The 19,186-nt window shown below is 42.5% G+C and overlaps 1 protein-coding gene across 1 annotated transcript in view; it reads right to left on the bottom strand.

Moving 5' to 3' along the window:
- Nucleotides 1-19,186, bottom strand: part of LOC136885487 (probable multidrug resistance-associated protein lethal(2)03659) — a 251,334-nt gene that overhangs the window by 122,697 nt on the left and 109,451 nt on the right. Inside the window, exons 2-3 of the mRNA XM_067158066.2 lie at nucleotides 11,190-11,400; nucleotides 1,799-1,933 (exon numbers count right to left, since the gene is read on the bottom strand). Coding sequence (XP_067014167.2) covers nucleotides 1,799-1,933; nucleotides 11,190-11,380 — 326 coding nt within the window. The 5' untranslated portion in view covers nucleotides 11,381-11,400. The remainder of the gene's footprint in view (nucleotides 1-1,798; nucleotides 1,934-11,189; nucleotides 11,401-19,186) is intronic.

Here is a 19,186-nt window from a genome sequence, read left to right as displayed (position 1 = left end):
GAAAAGGAGTGTTCCATTTCTTCATTGGACTGCCAACGGTCAAAAATATATGATGTTGGTTGAAACATTTATAATCTAAGAAATGATTAGACTGTAGGGAGTCTTTTCACATGGCAGAGATATTGGATTGTAACATTGTATTGGACAGGTTCACGCTCTTCTCAGAAAACTGAATCTGTGTATATAATTTGAGAAATTTAACTGAGTGGCCCCTCTATTGTGCGATGGTCCTCGGATAAAGAAGTGTCCATTTCCTTTCAGCTGCTAGCTGGTGTCAAGTTACTTTGACCTGTGACCTGTGTATCAAGAACGACCCTAACATACTCGTCTAGAGTTTCAGCGGGAACAACTGGATCACAAAGACACCATAATGCACAAGTCAGAGTGTCTTCAATGAGTGAGGAAATCTACTTTTTATCTGCCGAACAAAATGATTATAGTAGAAGAGTTGGTGCATGCTGATTTTCATCTGGGTAACTACTTACGTACAGCAACCACAAATAATATTCCTGACTACATTAGCAATTCCATAATGTCTTTATAAATTAATTATTAACACATTCTCACTTTTTACAATACCTCAAAATTTGAGGTTCAGATACTGAAACCCAGATGATTATAATAGAATATTATAGTTGGTATTTTGTTTAGTACATGGAAAACAAACCACGGTTACGTGAACAAATCCAATCCACGAAATGTCACGGTATTATTTTTCCCAAATGGAAGATCATAATGGCTTTTACTCAAATAAAGTGTAAAATCTGCGGTAAATTAAGAAAAAGTATGGAATCTTTTACTTGTAGAGAATAATATGGATACATACTTTACTACCTTACAAGTATTTTTTCTGCTACGTCGCAGCACTTCCGTACGTTTTTTGTTTGTCTAACACTTTCATGTATGATGTCTTTGCTCACTGAAGTTGTTTGATTTAATTAGGTGTTGTTTTTAGTTCATGTTGCTCATTCGTTTTGTACACTAACGCATTCATTATTATTGGTCCAGAGATCATGCTATTTTCCTTTCAACAAAACAGTAATATATTTAGTGGTCCAGGGATCATGCTATTTTGCTGTTTGAACTCCCCACGCTAGTCATATGGACAAAGATAAAGAGAATTCACAGACAAAGTACTCCCATTCATTGATGTTAGCCCTGGACCTCAAGAAAGAAACACAAGACGGCACAAGCAGCGGAATGCAACACAAGGGAGCCTTGTCTACAGCGTGTAAGTACGTATACATATTTCTGTAGATATTTCTCTAGTAACGACAGCACCGGGCAAGTTGGCCGTGCGCGTAGAGGCGCGCGGCTGTGAGCTTGCATCCGGGAGATAGTAGGTTCGAATCCCACTATCGGCAGCCCTGAAAATGGTTTTCCGTGGTTTCCCATTTTCACACCAGGCAAATGCTGGGGCTGTACCTTAATTAAGGCCACGGCCGCTTCCTTCCAACTCCTAGGCCTTTCCCATCCCATCGTCGCCATAAGACCTATCTGTGTCGGTGCGACGTAGAGCCCCTAGCAAAAAAAAAAAAAAGTAACGACAGTATTTCTTAATTTACCGCAGATTTTACACTTTATTTGAGTAAAAGCAATTATCTTCCATTTGGGACAAATATTACAGTGACATTTCACGGATCGGATTCGTTCACATAACCCAAAACGCTAATAAATACATAAATAAAAGATGAAAATTCAAATATTCAAAAAAAGGAATTTTGTTTGGCACCAAGAGTTCTTCTTCTAAACAGTTAATGACACTTCGCCCTATGGAGCATGGTAGGACAGTACTGACCTTAGAAACAGTTCCATGCATGCGAGAATGAGACCGTAGAAGGCAAGCTTCAGTCCGAAACAGCGTACGATCACTCTAGTAAGGCTCGGCTTCTTTCTTTTCTCCACCGACTGCCTCAACTCCTGGTTCCAATACCTGTAACACACATTTACCAATGGGACAATATCCACCTTCAAAACTACTGGCATTCTACATGCACAGCATCTGCTGCCTGTCAAGGCGACCAGGGCCCAGCATTGCCAGGCTCCTCTGACCACCTTCTGTCAACTCTTGTCCTTTTCTGACCCTGACGATATTATTTATGAAGGGCCTAGGGAGTCTAATTTTCACGTCCTTCTTTGACCGAAACCTCCATTTTTCAAAGTGTTAGACCCCTTTAACTTTTCCCCCTGATTTGTGTTAATAGTGTATGGTTGCCCAGTTGTACTTCCTCTTAAAATAATTATCACCAACAATCTTCTTAGTTTTCTGCATTTTCGCATTGTAAAAAATGAGAACCATTTTTATGGTTTCTCATTTGAATGCAAGCTCACAGCTACTCAGCAACTTTGGTAATTACGTGAGGCTGAAGTAAAGCATTGTTCATTAACTACAAAACATTAGGAAAACTTGAGGGCAATGTGTCAGTAACTAGAATACAGGAAGATATTAAGGACGAAGTTCATACTGTAACAGAATGAACAGGAAACTTGAGTAGCATAATCATCTGATCAGCTAAAGACTTTGGGCCATTAAGTCATACTGTAACCGACCTGAGGCAGAAAGCTAATGATCTGAGCTAAGTCCAGTAATTTAGCAATCTCCAGGATGTAAAACCATCAGACCTTTCTTCTTACTATATGTTTATCTTCTAATAGTCTAGATATGGTAGTAAGAAATCAAGGCCATTTATATCCCAATTGTTACAAGTATCCAAATTAGGAATTTTGATCAGAGTTGCCAGATATTTTTCATTAAAAAATAGAGAAATACCCTAATTATTTTATCCTATTAGGAAAACTGACACTTTTTTATATTTGAAAGTCCTCATCTCTTATATGCTTGAACTAAAGATACTTGCTTGTTTCAAAAAAATCATCAATCACCACCGATCTCGATTTAGGGCTGTCAGCCAGGTGGAAGATTCCCCACCAATTTTTTACCTAGAATTTTCTAACGGGATTTCAAATAAGTTTGAAATTTATAAAACATCTCCTTTGATAATTTATCCCAATCCCTAATTCCTCCTCCTATAAATGAATATTTGCCCCAATTTGTCCTCTTGAATTCCAACTTTATCTTCATTTTATCATTTTCCCTACTTTTAAAGACTCTATTCAAACTTATTTGTCTACTAATGTAATTCCGTGCCATCTCTCCACTGAGAGCTTAGAATGTATCGCTTAGTCGAGCAGTTTGTCTCCTTACTCCCAAGTCTTCCCAACCCAAAGTTTACAATATTTTGACACTACACTTTTGTGAGAAATCACCAAAAACAAATCTGCTGCTTTCCTTGGGATTTTTCCAGTTTGTGTATCAAGTAATCCTGGTGTGGGTCCCATACCCTGAACCTACTCTGGATGGAGTCTTACTACAGACTTATATGCACTCTCTATTACATCCTTACTACAACCCCTAAATACCTTCATAACCATGTGACAAGTGGTGGTGGTGATTACTGTTTTAAGAGGAAGTAAAACTAGGCAACCGTTCTCTCTTAACACTAATCAGAGAGAAAAATGGAAGAGATCCAACACTTCAAAAAATAGGGGTAACAGCCAAGGGAAGACAAGGGCCACAAAGTGCATGAAAATGAAAGAGCCCCTAGGATTCGCAACCCTAATACCGTCGGAGTCGAAGAGAACAAGAGTTGGCCAAGGGAGGTCGGATACGACAGACGAAGGTAAGGAGCTTGGCACAAGTAGAAGAAAATACCTGGACTCAGCTAAGGGGCCCGTGGTCGCCAACCCACGCTACCAAGTTAAGAGCCCCCGGACCCCTCTTACGTCCCCTTTCACGACAGGCAGGGAATACCGCGGGTCTTATTCTACAAGGGGAGGTTATTGTTTTAAGAGGAAGTACAACTACGCACAAAGCTTGGTAACAAGGGAGCAACTATTAATCAGATTAATGCAGCCATTATATAAAGAATGATAATTAGCATGACTATAAAAATCATTCACGAACGCGAAATGTCAAGAGTTTCACCTTGTTTTCTTGACACGGCATAAGCCCAAAAGCTGTTATCATGTCTGAATATTATTCTTGCCATACAGATCTTATAATGAAATTGAAAACCACGTAAGGTAATCCAGATATTTTTCTCCTCATTGAAGGATGATCAATGTCATGTTCAGAATTCTGTTTTTCTAGATATTTGCAGAACATCATTAAATCCAACCAACAGACTAACACAAACTACAACCATCTTTTCCGACAAATTAATTTTCCGCTTTTTAAATAAGTCGTCTTTCAACTGTCGATTAAGGTGCGTGCGATTGATTACTCGTATGTAGTCCCGGAATAATCGATTATTCGAAGTACCGTGGCCTTACCAAATACTGTATTTGGCCTTACTTATTATGTTGTGCCAAACCGTTGCCTGTGAGATTACGAGATACATCTCGTAGGCAACGGCCAAACTAACGTTGTTGAACTTTATTTTATATGAAGTTGTCATCTTAAGTGGGAAAAATTCAGGAAAATATTTGTGTTTAATCGGAACGAGGGAAACTGCCACAGATCATCTAAATATCGGGAAATATGGCCAAACCCAACGAGCTAGAAAGAGGAAAGAGTCCTCTTTCTAGATCGTTGGCCAAACCTAACAATCGATACACGCCAAAGAATAAATCTACCGGTACGTAAAAGCTGCACGGAAGTGAGGAAAATCATATTTAATAGGTAGGAGAAGAATAACAGCTGTTATTTCCTAGATTTTTTATGGTTATGTAGTATAGCAATATTGCTGTGTGTTTGGCAGTGCGGTTTCTTGAGTTATATTGTACTGTACGACGGGTTGAATGCAACATTCTCTTTTCCACATATTGTGCTATGAAGAAACCTTGTCTTATCATGTGCGACCACACACTGGCGCGCCATACCTCAAACAGAAACCGCTAGGTGGTAGCTGTAAGCAGAACTGCTATCCCAGTTCAGTTCGCGCCAAAGCAACGCTGGCGTGCGTAGAGCATTGGCAACTGTTTATCAACAAAGGCCCGCCCTGGCTCTCTTGAAGTTAATTCTACCCACTCATCTTCAATTAATCAATCGATCTCCTGGGTCGGGGCAGTAGAATAACACTCGCGATATCTCCTGTCTGTCGTAAGAGGTGACTAAAAGGCTTCAGAGACTCAACTTGGGAGCGTGGGTTGGTGACCACGGGGTCTTTAGCTGAGCCCTGGCATTGCTTGTGCCAGGCTCCTCACTTTCATCTGTCCTACCCGACCTCAGTCGATCAACTCTTGTTCATTTCAGACCCCGATGGTATTAGGTCACGAAGTTTAGGGAGTCTATCATTTTCATGCCCGTAGTGGACTTTTGTCTTTCTTTGGCGACACCTTCATTTTTCTAAGTTTCGGATCCCTTGTACCTGACCCCCACCCCCTCTGATTAGTGTTATCGGAGGATGATTGCCAGTTGTATGTCCTCTTAAAACAATATTCACCACCACCGCTACAACAACAATGGTGCGGCACCACATTCTCTATGCGGTCCGTCCTTAATGTTATAAGTGGCGGCTGCAATAATATCCTAATTTGAAGGGAGTATGCGAAGTAGCTCCTTTGGGAAGAGCTTTCGCATTACTGGACATCCGCATGCTCGTTTGTTTATTCTACCTCGACCGCGCACCATTTTTTTAAAAAAATAGTATCTTCTCCATTTTCTACCTTGAAAGCCTTGCAGGCGGCCATGGACCGGGGGTGACAGTGGCTCTTGAGCGGCAGTGGTCTAGCGTCGGGGATGTCTTCGTACGACCGCGACAGGGTAACCAGTGCCGAAAGGAGATATGGGATTGCCTGGTGGGTTTAGGAAGGTTTCTCATAACTTCTCCTTTACGGAGGGGTGCAAGTAGCTGGCAGAAGACTAGCCTTTGCACCTCAAGTAATTCTGTACTCTTGTACTAGGCTCTGTTCCTGCGTTAATACTCGCTTGTCGGTCATTTGTCCAAACAGGTAGGTCACCACGGGCTGTGAGGCGGGGCGGAGCCTCACGCCCCCCCCCCCCCCCACAAAAAAGACACATACCAACACAACTCTATTCCCTTCATCTCACCTAGAAAAAGGCAAACCTTGTCGAGCTGGGCTGAGCCTTCCAGTGATTTTCATATCTTGGGATCGTTGATGAAGCATCAGAATGGCAAGCAATTGAACGTCATGACGTGGCTTCAGAGACTAGAAGCAGATTTCTTTCTTGCCAACATCGATGTCTTGGTGTAGAGGAACAAGTGCTTGCAAAAGAACAGTGAGTATGTTGAATAGCAATGTGTACTACTATCTATTCTGTTATCTGCCTGTAAAATAAAGTTTCCCCGTGCAAGATCTTGTGTACTTATGCTTTTAAAGGTGCATTGTACCTATAACAGACGGTGCCCGACATCGTCTGCCTTACAAAGGCTGCACCACACCCTGGGGTGCATGGGCGCCCGCAAGGGGGGAGGGGGGGGGGGCGCAACCTCTTCTGCCCCCCGCTGAAATTCTAAAAAGGTTGATGTTCAATTGTTTAATATCATACCAGATTATTTCATAAACTGAACTTACTGACAATCAACTAGCATCTGTTATAACCGGAAATTTCTGTAACTATATTGGTTTCTATATTCAAGAAAAATTTTAATGTGCCCCCCCACCACCACCACCACCACCACCATCCTTGAAAAGATCCTGCTGGTGCCCATTCTGGGGTGTACAAAATTCCCAGTGCTTGCGGCAAGGTATACAATGGCAAAACAGGCCGGTTCCTTTGGTAATGGTATCAAGGAACACCAACGTAATGTCCGTCTCAACCAACCAGCCAGACAAATCAGCAATAGCTGAGCACGCCCTGTCTATGTCGCGTTCCAAGATGTTAGACTACTACTAACATGTTTTCATTCCTTCCTTGGAGGAGGAGGTGAGCCTCTTAGACGGTGACAGCTTCTCTCAGACCAGGAGATGCTTGGAGAAAGTGAGGGGGTTGACGTTCGTTGCCTATACTAGGAACTGTCTCGGAGTTCACCTTAGTGCAGGAGAATGGAAAACCATTCTCAGGACACCCGAAGGTGGGAATTAGCCCCTCTCCGTCTCCGAATACAGGGGCGTAGTCACGGTAGAACCGTGGCCAACCCTCCTCTGTTCGGTTGGCTGGTCAGAGTGCAGAGCTGTCGGACCCTGCATCCGCCGACCAGATGTTCCAGCTCTTACACTAAACACTACAGGTCTGAGATTATACGGGAAGCGGTGGAAAGACGTTTTTCAACAGGGACAGTCTGTGGTTGCCAGCCTTTAAGGATTTCTCTTCCCTGTCCTTTCACTATTATTATTTCGTTTCGATTTTTCCAAATTCGTATTGTCCACATCACGAGATGGTTCACACTGCGCACATGTCCTCGGACACTCCCGGCACTAAAAGCCATACGCCATTTCATTTTTACAGAGAGAGTATCACTGACAACGGTAAAGCATTTTTAAGCCCAAGTGATTCAAACGTTCATTCATTTTTAGAGAAGTCTTGGTCGTGAACAGATGAGGCGCAGAACGAAGTTCACTTATTATCGTATGTACATACAAACTATTATTATCTATGTAGTGTCATAATTCATTGTGCAAAATTTGATTCACCAGTATACTGTGTTTGGTGGTTACTTACACTATTTCATGTACATCGCCCTTTAATTGGTCAGTTTCATGTAGTTTATCAAGTTTCTTTTGACTCAAGGGGAAGTATAACTGGGCAACCATCCTAATCAGAGGGAAATGAAATGGCGTATGGCTTTTAGTGCCAGGAGTGTTCGAGGACAAGTTCGGCTCGCCAGATGCAGGTCTTTTGATTTGACCTGCGCGTCGTGATAAGGACGAAGTGATGATGAAGACGATACACACACCCAGCCCCCGTGCCAGCGAAATTAACCAATTATGGTTAAAATTCCCGACCCTGCCGGGAATCGAACCCGGGACCCCTGTGACCAAATGCCAGCACACTAACCATTTAGCCATGAAGCCGGACAGTAGAGGGAAAATTTGAAAAGTTCCAACAATGCACCATAAAGGGCTTGACAATGAAAGACACCCCAGGCCTCGAGAACCTAATACCGTCACGACAGAAAAAAGAACAACAGTTGACCAAGGGAGGTCGGATAAGAAATATGATGGCGAGTTGCCTGACAGAAGTAACTGGAAGCAATGCCAGGTTCGAAAATGCTACAAAAATGAAAGCCCCCTGGGACCCCTTTTAGTCGCCTACCGGCCCCACCCACAGGGGTAAAGTCCTATTACTAAATTCATTAGCCAGCCCGTACCGTAGTTAGGTCTAGTTTTACGGCTGAATACCCCTCCTGACGCCAACGCTGTGTGGTGTGACGTCATCACTATTACGTGTTTCTGTGGTGGATGGCAGTGTGATGTGTTTAGTGTATTTATGAAGGTAGTAATAACAAATAGCTTAATATACAGCTGACAGCAGTAGCAAGTGTAGTTATCTCCTCGAACTGCTAGATGGCAGGCAGAAGCGGTGTCGCCAGTTTCTCGCAAGAGTTTCCACTATTATCATACTAAGCTATTTGGTAATAATAATAATAATAGTAGCAGGGGTTCCCCGGCTATTTAAACTCTCTACGGCCATCTTGAACTTGTAAACTCCCAAAGAATTTCGTCTTCTACAGTTAGATGGCTCTAACATGGATTTGCTAGCTCACTCTCACGCACTGAAAACAAATCTAGAACTTATGAAATTTCATTTTTGTTATTGTTATTGGTAACCCTTTTCTGAAGACGGTTTTCTTTGAATGTAGCGAAGTTGTCAACACTTCAGCTGGTTCCTCCTGTACTGTAATCAGATGTTTGTAAATAAGTTCTCTAGCCAATCAAAACCGGGGTTGTGAACAGAAATCCAGCATATGAGCAAAGTGTGGTTCAATTTAATCGGGAAGCTTCCCTTTAGGGCCGTCTTGTCTGAATTGCTCCAGTGCCTGGGAATGTGACTTGACGGAGGCCTAGGAGGCAGGGGCGCGGCCTGCTTGAAGAATATCCAGCGATACAAGGTAATGGCAGAATTTACCTAAACATGTGATAGCGCTTGCGGGTAGTTTGAGGGGAAGGTATTAGCCGTTTTCTTTTAATGTAATTTTGTAAACTGGTGGTTTAAATGTAGGTTTTTCGGCGAAGTCTGAGGACTCTGTTTCTATTCCCTACCGGGAAATATGTAATGTAAGGGAAAGAAGAGTGGTGACCTGCTCCCGTCTCCCATTCAACCTTGCAAATTGGTTGACTAAATTTTGCACTCTAAATTCTGTAAATCTCACCTTGGCTTTAAAGGTTCCTCCTTCAGTCACCCCCTTGTAGGATGGGATTATCCTCTGTATCTTTGGGCCGTAAGCCCACTTAGGTTTTTAGTAATTTCTATAACGCGTGCTGGTCTTTCGCCTCCTTGACTTTTGATAATGGCCGATTATATGCAACCTTTTCTTTTTTACTCTTAAGGCCATGTAGTATGGGTAATTGCGCCCCTGTTTATCCTGTATTATCCATAAGGTAACTGTTCGTGGTTTTAGTTCTCCTTCGGGAAGAGTGACTACTACTATTTTCGAGCAAAGATGAGAACTTTGAAGTGGGTTCACCCGATGGGTTGTCTAGTGCAATTTGAAGTGCGCTTAAGAAACTGAATGCCTCCTGTATTTTGGAGCTCAGACTCCTGTGAAGTGTACGTGCTCTTTCAAGATATTTGTACCTACCAGGAGCAAGAATGCTCTTCTCTATGTAAATTAACGACTAGGTTTTCAAGGATTTCTAAATCCACGATATTGTTAGAGCTGGTGAGTTCATTATTAACCTGTTCAACAGTGGCGTATACTGAGGACTATCGGTGAAGCCCAAACCTCAGTTGAGAACGATGAGCACATTATAATGTAAGCATCTGACACGTTGTTCCATTTACAAAACTTCAAAGCAATTTAAAAAACGTCGCGCGTTTTTCTGAGAGCAAGGTATCGGGGACATACCTTGCAGCCCAGTGTATGCGTCCGTCTCCCCTCGACCCACCTCGCGCGGCTTGCTGATGTATAGGTGCAGGGACCGTGGGAGATAGGTGTGCTAGGCTTCGGTCCACGAGATCGCCACTGGCGTGCGTTCCTCATCGTACCTCATGGATAACAAGAGTGCTGGTATTTCACTCCCGTTACTTCTACATCTTTGTAGGAAGACTGCAGGGCTGCTGTTAGAGTAATATAGTTTTCTTTTTATAGGTAGATCTGCTAAAATAAAATGCAATCTTCCAGGTGTAGTATTCTCCTTTGATGGTTGGAATCGAACCCGTGATCATGGGCCAGGCACCACCACTGATCTCCTGAGGAAGGTAATAAACCAGTGAACGATATTTATGACCTCTGGTAATGCTGTAAAATTCAACATTTATATATAATAATAATAATAATAATAATAGTGCATGGCATTGTATAGGCTTGGTGGTGACCTAATGAGGATGAAATTAATGGCGAGGCCATCATAAACACCCAGTCCCTAAGCCAGGGGAATTAACAGTACGAGGGGGTTGATTCTGAGAACTGAACCAGGGCTATCGGACCAAAAGCAAGCATTCTATCCATTTAGCCACAAAGCCGGGTTTTAATTTGCTAAACCTTCGGCTACCATCTCCACTGATCAGGGGTTGAGCACTGACAGGGCAGTAGGTCGTGAAGCAGCATTCACAACACAACAGGCTATTGGCTGTAGGCTTGACGTACAGTAACCTAAGTCTAGTGGTAGCTCACGTCTTGGACTCACTGTCATTAATGGTATACCTCGCTGGAGACATGTAACACTTAACTTCTTTGAACTGCTTTGCTTAATGTTACTTGGTGTGGCGAGTTGTGTACTTATGCTCATAACTCATTAATGAAGATAGGTATTGATCCAGGGATCATGCTTTTTGTGTTACCATATAGTTTTCCTTCTCCATTTTCCCGTTTGATCTGCCCACGCTCGTCATGATGCACAAAGATATCGAGTGGGACGTAAAGCCAATAACATTACTGTATTAGTGTTAATACATCCCAGTTGTTAAACCAACACCCACCACTACCACAGAATCGAGAAGAAAAGGTCAAAAATCAGCTTTCTTTTTGAGAGACTTTGACCTCAGTCCTTTAGCATGCAATACTGTGAGCGCAAAGCAACTATCGCTATAGGAAATGAAGGATAAAAGTTACCAGCAGCCTTACTTCTCAAACTTGTCGCCCAGATAGTCGGACCGGTGCTCCTTAAGTGGAGCGTACATGTCCTCCACCTCGAGGTCTCTCTTGTAGCCCTTCCAGAAGGTTCCCAAGATCCACCAGAAGGTGAGGGCAGAACAGGGTCCAGCAGAAGCCCGCGGGTTGGGGTTCATTTTACTCTTGTTCTCGAGGTCCTCCATCTTACTCCCAAGTTGTCAAACTGAAACACAACAGAAACACACACACACTTGAGGACTTGTCCGTATTAAGTCTTCCTTCGAGGAAGGGAAGGGCACAGGGGCTAGACCTCGTTCGGGTCGGAAGAGAGGGAGGCTGGAACAAGCGCCAGAGTCAGATAGAGGCATGGGGATATTGAGTGATTTATGATTCTGTCGGGTAAACCCGAAATGTGCCGTGCCGGTCTGTAGTAAGAGCGCAAAGTGGGGTGCAACGTTTGCGAGGTAAAACGGTGCACTTCAGTGCCCTGTGTATACTGTACACAAACCAGGAAGAGCTCCCGCTAAGTTTCAGTGTGAAGAATCTGGATGCCACTAAAATATGTCCCGGTAACTCGACTCCATGTTTAGATCACTTATAATATCAGGAAGAACTGGATGCTTTATATGTTGTAATGTTGTAATAAAATCAGAAGGTTTGTTTCATGCTAAAGAAAGACCTGCAGAATGGTGATATACATGCATGTGTTATTAACAAGGAATTTTCTACAATAAAATTCTTTTCCTTCAACGTACACCGAGCCCCATTGTGTTTGTAGCAGTGTTGTCTGGTTGAGTAGACATGAGCGACATCCCCGGAGGCCTGGGTTCAATTCCCGGCTCGGCCAAGAAATTTGAAAAGTGGTACGAGGTCTGGAACAAGGTGCACTCAGCCTCGGCAGGTGGTTTTCCATGGTATCCCACTTCTCATCCAGACAAATGCCGGGATGGTACCTAACTCAAGGCCACAGCCGCTTCCTCCCCTGTTGCTTGTCTATCCTTTCCGATCTCCCCATTTTTCCCACAAGGTCGCTGTTCAGCATAGCAGGTGAGGCCGCCTGGCAGATATACTGGTTCTCCTCCCCAGTTGTATGCCCCTAACCCAAAAGTCTCACACTCCAGGACACTTTCCTTGAGGCACTAGAGGTGGGATCCCTCCCTCAGTCCGAGGGAAAGCCAACCCTGAAGGGTAACCAGATTAAGAAAGAAAGAAAGAAAGAAGTGAACTGACCTCGTACGAACTAAAAGAACTAATAACCAAATACTTGTACCAACTGCGTAATTTTGTTTTCTATTTACTTAAGTTATATATGTAGTGAACTTAGAGACAGTATAATTTAATCTCAAGTAAGACATGCTTTCAGAAATGTTTATTCAGAACTTCAGCAGTACATACGGTTTATATCCTACTCATTTTGTGTTTAAATGAAAATTTTCAGTTGTAGAACATAACCAGAACGGTTTAAATCATACCAAGTGGTTTCCTTTTATACTACAAAGAGGTGTACCAGTTTGGGAGCGATCTGTTGGCTTCATCTCGGTAATTCTGTCTTTCTTTTCACGTGTCCGACCCATTTTAATCTTCTATCACAAACCACGACGGGTGCGAACTACAGTGACTCGCATAATTATTCGGACAGACACGATTTATTACATTTGCTTTTGTGTTAGTCATTTCAGTAATAATAAAGCACTGGTATAAATTAAATACACGTTTTTGTGCGGAATATAAAAACTAAACATCCATCATTCTTGTAATGCACACTGTCAATGAAAATATAATCATTAAAACATTAAATCAAAACCAATATTGCACAAAATTATTCGGACACTTTCCTTTTTACTTATGATCCTAAAGGTTCAGGTTCTGGTGGGCTTTCCTTTAATTTTAATTACTTCCCTGAGTCGACTTGGCATGCTCTCCACTAATTTCCGGGTGTAATCGGGAGATATCTTCTGCCACTCTTCTTGAAACCGGTTTTTCAGCTGATCTCTAGATGTGATTGTTGTTTTTCTTATTTCTTTATCAAGTTTGTCCCAAAGATCCTCAATCACATTCAAGTTTGGTTGTTAAGTGGGAGGATGAAGCACCTTTGGGCAGTTAAACAATAACCATATCCTTACATTCCAGGCCATATGCTTTGTGTCGTTATCTTGATAAAACTTAAAATGTTCACCAACCCCCATATTTTCGGCACTCTTTTTTATATTGTCCCTCAGTATTCTAAAGTATGAAAAGTAGTCCATTTTACCCCCAATAAAAACCAACTCCATTTGTTGACATGCACCCCCACACTATTACATGTCCACCGCCATCCTCCACAGTTGCTTTCAGATTTTTCTCTTGAAGCTCAGTATTAGGACGCCGCCAAACTGTTATCCTCTCATCAGACTGAAATATGTTAAATCTACTGTCATCAGCAAATATAACGTCATTCCACCACTCATTGTCTTCTCCAACATGCTCTTTCGCAAAGAGCATTCTCTTTCTTCGATTTATTTGATATATGAAGGGCTTCCTTCTTGCAATACGGCCGTGAAAGTTACCTCTTCTGAGCACACTCCGCATTGTTTCGGGATGCACTTTCTTTCCGGTGTGTGCGGCAATCTCCGTAATGAGTTTTGGAGCACTAAACTTTGATTCCTTTTTTGTTTTTCTGATGATATAACACTTCTCTCACAGAAAAAGTTCTTGGACGTCCCACATGCGATAGATGGTCAATTCTATCTTCCTCCTGGAATCTTGTGAGACTTCACTTGTAACATTTCAGCAATTTTACGACATATTTTACCTTTAGCATGGTGCTGCCGCAGTTTGATTGTTTTCTCTGTTCCTCTGCGGCTCATTTTCTCTTAAGTTCTATACAGTACTCTATAACTCACTGAATGTTTACGTACATACTGTCCATGGCTCTTCTACACACGACTTCTGCGTGGCAACTGACTTGTGTCCGAATAATTTTGTTGAAACACGGGAAATGCATTCTGAGGTTCCAGGGTCTCTGGTTCTCTCCTGTTTTCTAAAGTACTAATTTCAATGCAGTGTTGAATCTGTCAAACTGGGTTCTGTCAGAAACTAGTTTGCTTGTACAATATTTTCTCTGAAACATAGGACCAGTGTGTCCGTGCCCGAGTCCGAATAATTATGTGAGTCACTGTAAGTCGTCATTTGTTTTACGGCCGGCCCAAGTTGCCGAGTTAGGGGAAGTAACCAGACAAGTCGAATGGACTTTTTCATACCCTTCAAAAACTCGACCATACCTCTGGCAGGTTTGAAGGTGAGATCCAGAGTGAGCGTACGTGCCGGTGAGAGAATACCTGCCACGTACTTTACCGATAGTTTGTCATTATTTTGGTAAAATATATAAAATGAAATTCTAGAACCTGTTTCGACCAGGTCAGGATTGGAATTAATGATGCGGCGTGCCTGTCGCACTCCGCTGGGGCAATGATTAATGACTGGGAGATGAAATGAAATGATACTGGAGAGTGTTGCTGGAATGAAAGATGACAGGGAAATTTTAGGTAGAGATATCCTGATACAAAATAGTTCTTCCTAACAGTGGAAGTACAACTTCTGCTTCATGCTCACACTACAGTCCGAGCTGTAAACGTGCGGGCTTTATCTTGGACACGTCAGCACATTCCTTTTCTCACGTTACAGCACCATGGTCCGGTGTCTCGCGCGTCCCATACATCCTCTGCATTGTCCCTCGCGCCCTTTTCAGTTTTATATCGATTGTTCAGCAGGACACCTTGGTGACGGTTTTCAAATTTGCTTTGCGTAGCACCGACACAGATAGGTCTTATGGCGACGATGGAACAGGAGTGCCAGGAAGCGGCCGTGGCCTTAATTAAGGTACCTTTGCCTGGTGTGAAAATGGGAAAGCACGGAAAACCAACTTCAGGGCTAGCGACATTCAGGTTCGCCCCCTAACCGCGCGGCCTTCATAAGTGGCAGTGAAAGCAATGGCAATATGACAGACAAAATAAACAGCTAAATAACTTGCCCATTTCGAAAAACAATTCAAAAGCTGGTTAGCTAAATGCGATGGGAAGGCGCGCTTCGCTTTCAATAAAATGTCAGAACCGTGCGTGTGGTTAACATTGAGTTTTAGAAAATTTAAACATAACTTTTCTACCCGTAATTCACTTCTAGTATGAAAATAAATTGGGAAATGTTAATGTGTTTAACGCTTTCCATACGAAAAACGCTAGTGATCCTGTTTAAAGGTAATTCTCTTGGCATACAACCAACGACACTAATATCGTGCGGCAGCTTTCGTAGGTACTGCTTCTAATAACACTACACGACAACAACCTTCCTCTCTTAATACGAACTACAAGTGAAAACAGGAACGTGTTCGATTCTTCCGAGAACAGGTATCGGTAATTGAGCTAGCAAACTTAGGAAGAGAACAAGGATTGGGCACGGGAGGCCAGATAGGCAGTCCCTGCCTGTAGTCTCCCCTGTTAACACTGCAGCTAGTGATTTATAGTTATTCTGTTGCGTTTAATTCAGTGTTGCTAACCTCACAGTTTATGGACCCTACTTACCGATATGGCGTCTTACCGTTGGCACTACGTTGTCGCGTGACTTGCGAGATATGCCGCTGCCGTATTATGGAAATGACTAGTGTTACATTTGCGGGTATAAGTACAGCATATTTTCTTTTTCTGTGGGATTGTAGATCTGTTCGCATGATACCAGCTGAGTAGAATTGTAGCATGTTCGAATAATGTATTTAATAACGTAGTTGGCGTGAAATGACGAACGCAGCATTTTATTAATACGGTGTTATTTTGTCCAATTCGTATGCATAGAATACAATTGGAAGGACGTATAAAAAGCAAGAAGAATCTGCAAGAACTCCGCCGAAAAGGAAAGCAATACTACTACCTCTATAAAGATCAGTTCAGTTGAAATGGAAGGAAATTTCGTTATCATCCTAACTTAACCTAACCTTGTATTGTCTTGTCACGACTTGACGGTTTGCAGACTTAGCCTTTTGTATTCTTATTGACTTCCGAAATATTTATATGCATGTGCTTGTGTGTATTATTACAGCGTTGTTTTACTTCACTCCGACAAGTAATAGCAGAGGAGCTGAATTATTATTTACACAAGCAAACACTGAAAAATGCGATTATAGCAATGCCTGTATAAAATAAAAGCAGAAATATATAACATTAAATTGAGTGAGGGTGAGAGAGAGACACTGTGTTTCCTTAGTTCCTCACTGAGCTTGAAAAGAGGCTGAATTATGAATATCTTGATTGATCATTTACTTGGGTAAGAGAACCTCCATTATTGATATTTACATTGAGGTTGGTTTGTTGATGGTGATGTCTCGTGACTTTAAGTATCACTGGTCAAGTTGGCAGCAGTGATAAGAGAATAGGGCGGCGATATTTGTATGAATGAGACTCTTGTCCGACTCTGAATGGTTCAGAGGGTCCCGGGTTCGATTCCCGGTCGGGTCGAGGATTTCAACCTTCATAGGTTAATTCCAATGATTCGGGCGTTGGGTGTTTGTGCTGTCCCTAACATCGCTGCCACACACACTACAATAACACATGGCAGATGTCGCCCACCTTCATCGGAGGGTCTACCTTACAAGGGCTGCACTCGGCTAGAAATAGCCACACGAAATTATTACAATTCTTGTGGCTTGGGTACCGGGTCTTTGTGTTCGTCCCAACACACTCCTGTTCATATTTACACTAGCAACCACCACAGAAACACGCAATAGTGATTACATCCCTCCATATAGGGTTGCGTCAGGAAGGACATCCGGCCGTAAAACAGGGAAAAATAATAAGTGTATGAATGAGACTCCGTGCTTCCCCGGCAGTGGCGCTACGAGCAGCTCCGAATAAATTCTAGGTCAACTCATCTGCATGAAAGTGCGATAACTAGAACATGGCACATGGGGTTCGCTCCGCTCATGTCCCGACATTCTTATAGCCAGCAGCGAATGGAAGTAAGCTTGTAGCTTCCAGGAAAAATGCGAACAAAAGGGGCGTGACCTCGTTCGGTCAACTCTTGTTCTTTTCCAACCCCGAAGGTATTAGATCCTAGGAATATTCACGGCCTTCCTGGCCGTTGTCTTTCTTTGGATGATACCTTCATTTTCCGAAGTGTCGGATCCCTTGCACTTTTCCCTTCTGATTAGTGTTAACAGAGAATGGTTGCCCACTTGCACTTTGTTAATACTAATCACCACCACCTACAAATAGTGTACGAGTTATGAAGAGTGGAACTGAGTCCACATTCACATACTTGTTACTAAAGAAGAAATGGATCCGTGCCATACTGCCATCCCATCTATTCACTCGTTAAGAAAAAACTGCCCTGTAAGAGAGGAAAATTGAAGAATGATAGAAAAAGTACTGATCCTCACAAAACAAGATTTTGCAAGGGATTCTGATGCCTGGAAGCACAGCAAGTAGCAGGAAGAAAAGTGCCGGGCTGAGTGGCTCAGACGCTTCAGGCGCTGGCCTTCTGAACCTCACCTTGGCAGGTTCGATCCTCACTCAGTCCCGTGGTATTTAAAGGTACTCAAGTGCATCTACCTCGTATATGTACATTTACTGGCACCTAAAAGTACTCCTGCGGGACAAAATTCCGGCACCTCGGCATCTCCGAAAGCGGTCAAAAATAGTCAGTGGGACGCGAAATCAATATTATTATTATTAACTAGACGAAAAGTGCCGCAAGTCTGATTACAGCTGCATTATTTAGCGATACTCACTTGGTAATGGCGTGTAACCCACGTGCAGGTCTTCTGATTTGACGCCCGTAGGCGGTCTGCGCGTCGTGATCAGAAAGAAATGATGATGAAGACGCAAATACACACAGTCTCCTTGCCAGAGGAATTAACCAAGTATGGTTAAAATTTCCGACCCTGCCGGAATCGAGCCCGGGACCCTTGTGACCAGAGGCCACCACGCTAACCATTTAGCCATGGAGCCGGACTCGAACATGACAAAACTTCTGTAACTGTACCGTTATGTATCTCTATTCAATAATACACACGTTAAGAAGTCTATATGAAGCAAATTATAAATCCTCACACGGTGATATGATAGAGACAGTGAAATTGCGGGGTTTTAAAAATAAAATCTAACTTGGAATTTGGTGTCCTGCCTTGGTTTTCTTCTGTGGTACGGTCCATTTTCTTATGCTAATATAAGTCGTCAAATGTGCTCAACCCATTGTATTTTGATTTCGGACTTAATACGTAATCACATTCAGATTCATATTTTCTCTCATATTGTATGGTACCTGAAGCATTCGAATACGATCTTTAATTCCACGGTTATAAGTTCGAATATGACCACTGGCACATCTAGTTGAGCAGTAACTCGTGAAGTCACAGCCACTTGGATCTTCTGACAAGTGTGTCGCATTGTTTAATTCATCCTATAAAGGGATATTCTAATATATTCTTTCATTTAGTGTTACGTGCTATTTCCATTGCGCACACAAGTGTGGTATGTTGTCACTGCAGTCTGTTCCGTAATTTCGTGGTTATTTTCACACCAAGCAGCGTAGGTAATTACATTTTATATTAGCTCCTTGTTCTCAGCAACGGCGCTATGCCGGCAACGACCTCCACCAGTGCGGAGTGGACAATCTCTTCTTCACCTCAATTAATTGGCGAACACGTCGCTATTATCAGATTATATTTCTATTTGACGCCCATCGGCGACCTACGCGTCTCGATGTGGAATGACGATAATGAGGTAGACAGAGGGTGAAACTCTGCGATTGCGCAAAGCCTACTCCTGTCGAACAACACCGAAGAATCTGCTCAAGGCTTAAAATCTCCATCCGACGGATGAATCATCATGAACAGCGTCATATAACCTCGTAGTATTACTAATAAACTCTGTATAACTTTTATACGCGGTTTATTATTTATTTATTTATTTATTTATTTATTTATTTATTTATTTATTTATTTATTTATTTATTTATTTAGTCACTGAATTGCTTATACAGAC

The sequence above is a fragment of the Anabrus simplex genome, chromosome 14 (genome assembly GCF_040414725.1).
Source record: "Anabrus simplex isolate iqAnaSimp1 chromosome 14, ASM4041472v1, whole genome shotgun sequence".
Lineage (NCBI taxonomy): Eukaryota > Metazoa > Arthropoda > Insecta > Orthoptera > Tettigoniidae > Anabrus > Anabrus simplex.
Note: the sequence above shows the minus strand (reverse complement) of the source record. Positions and strands in the feature narration are given on the sequence as shown.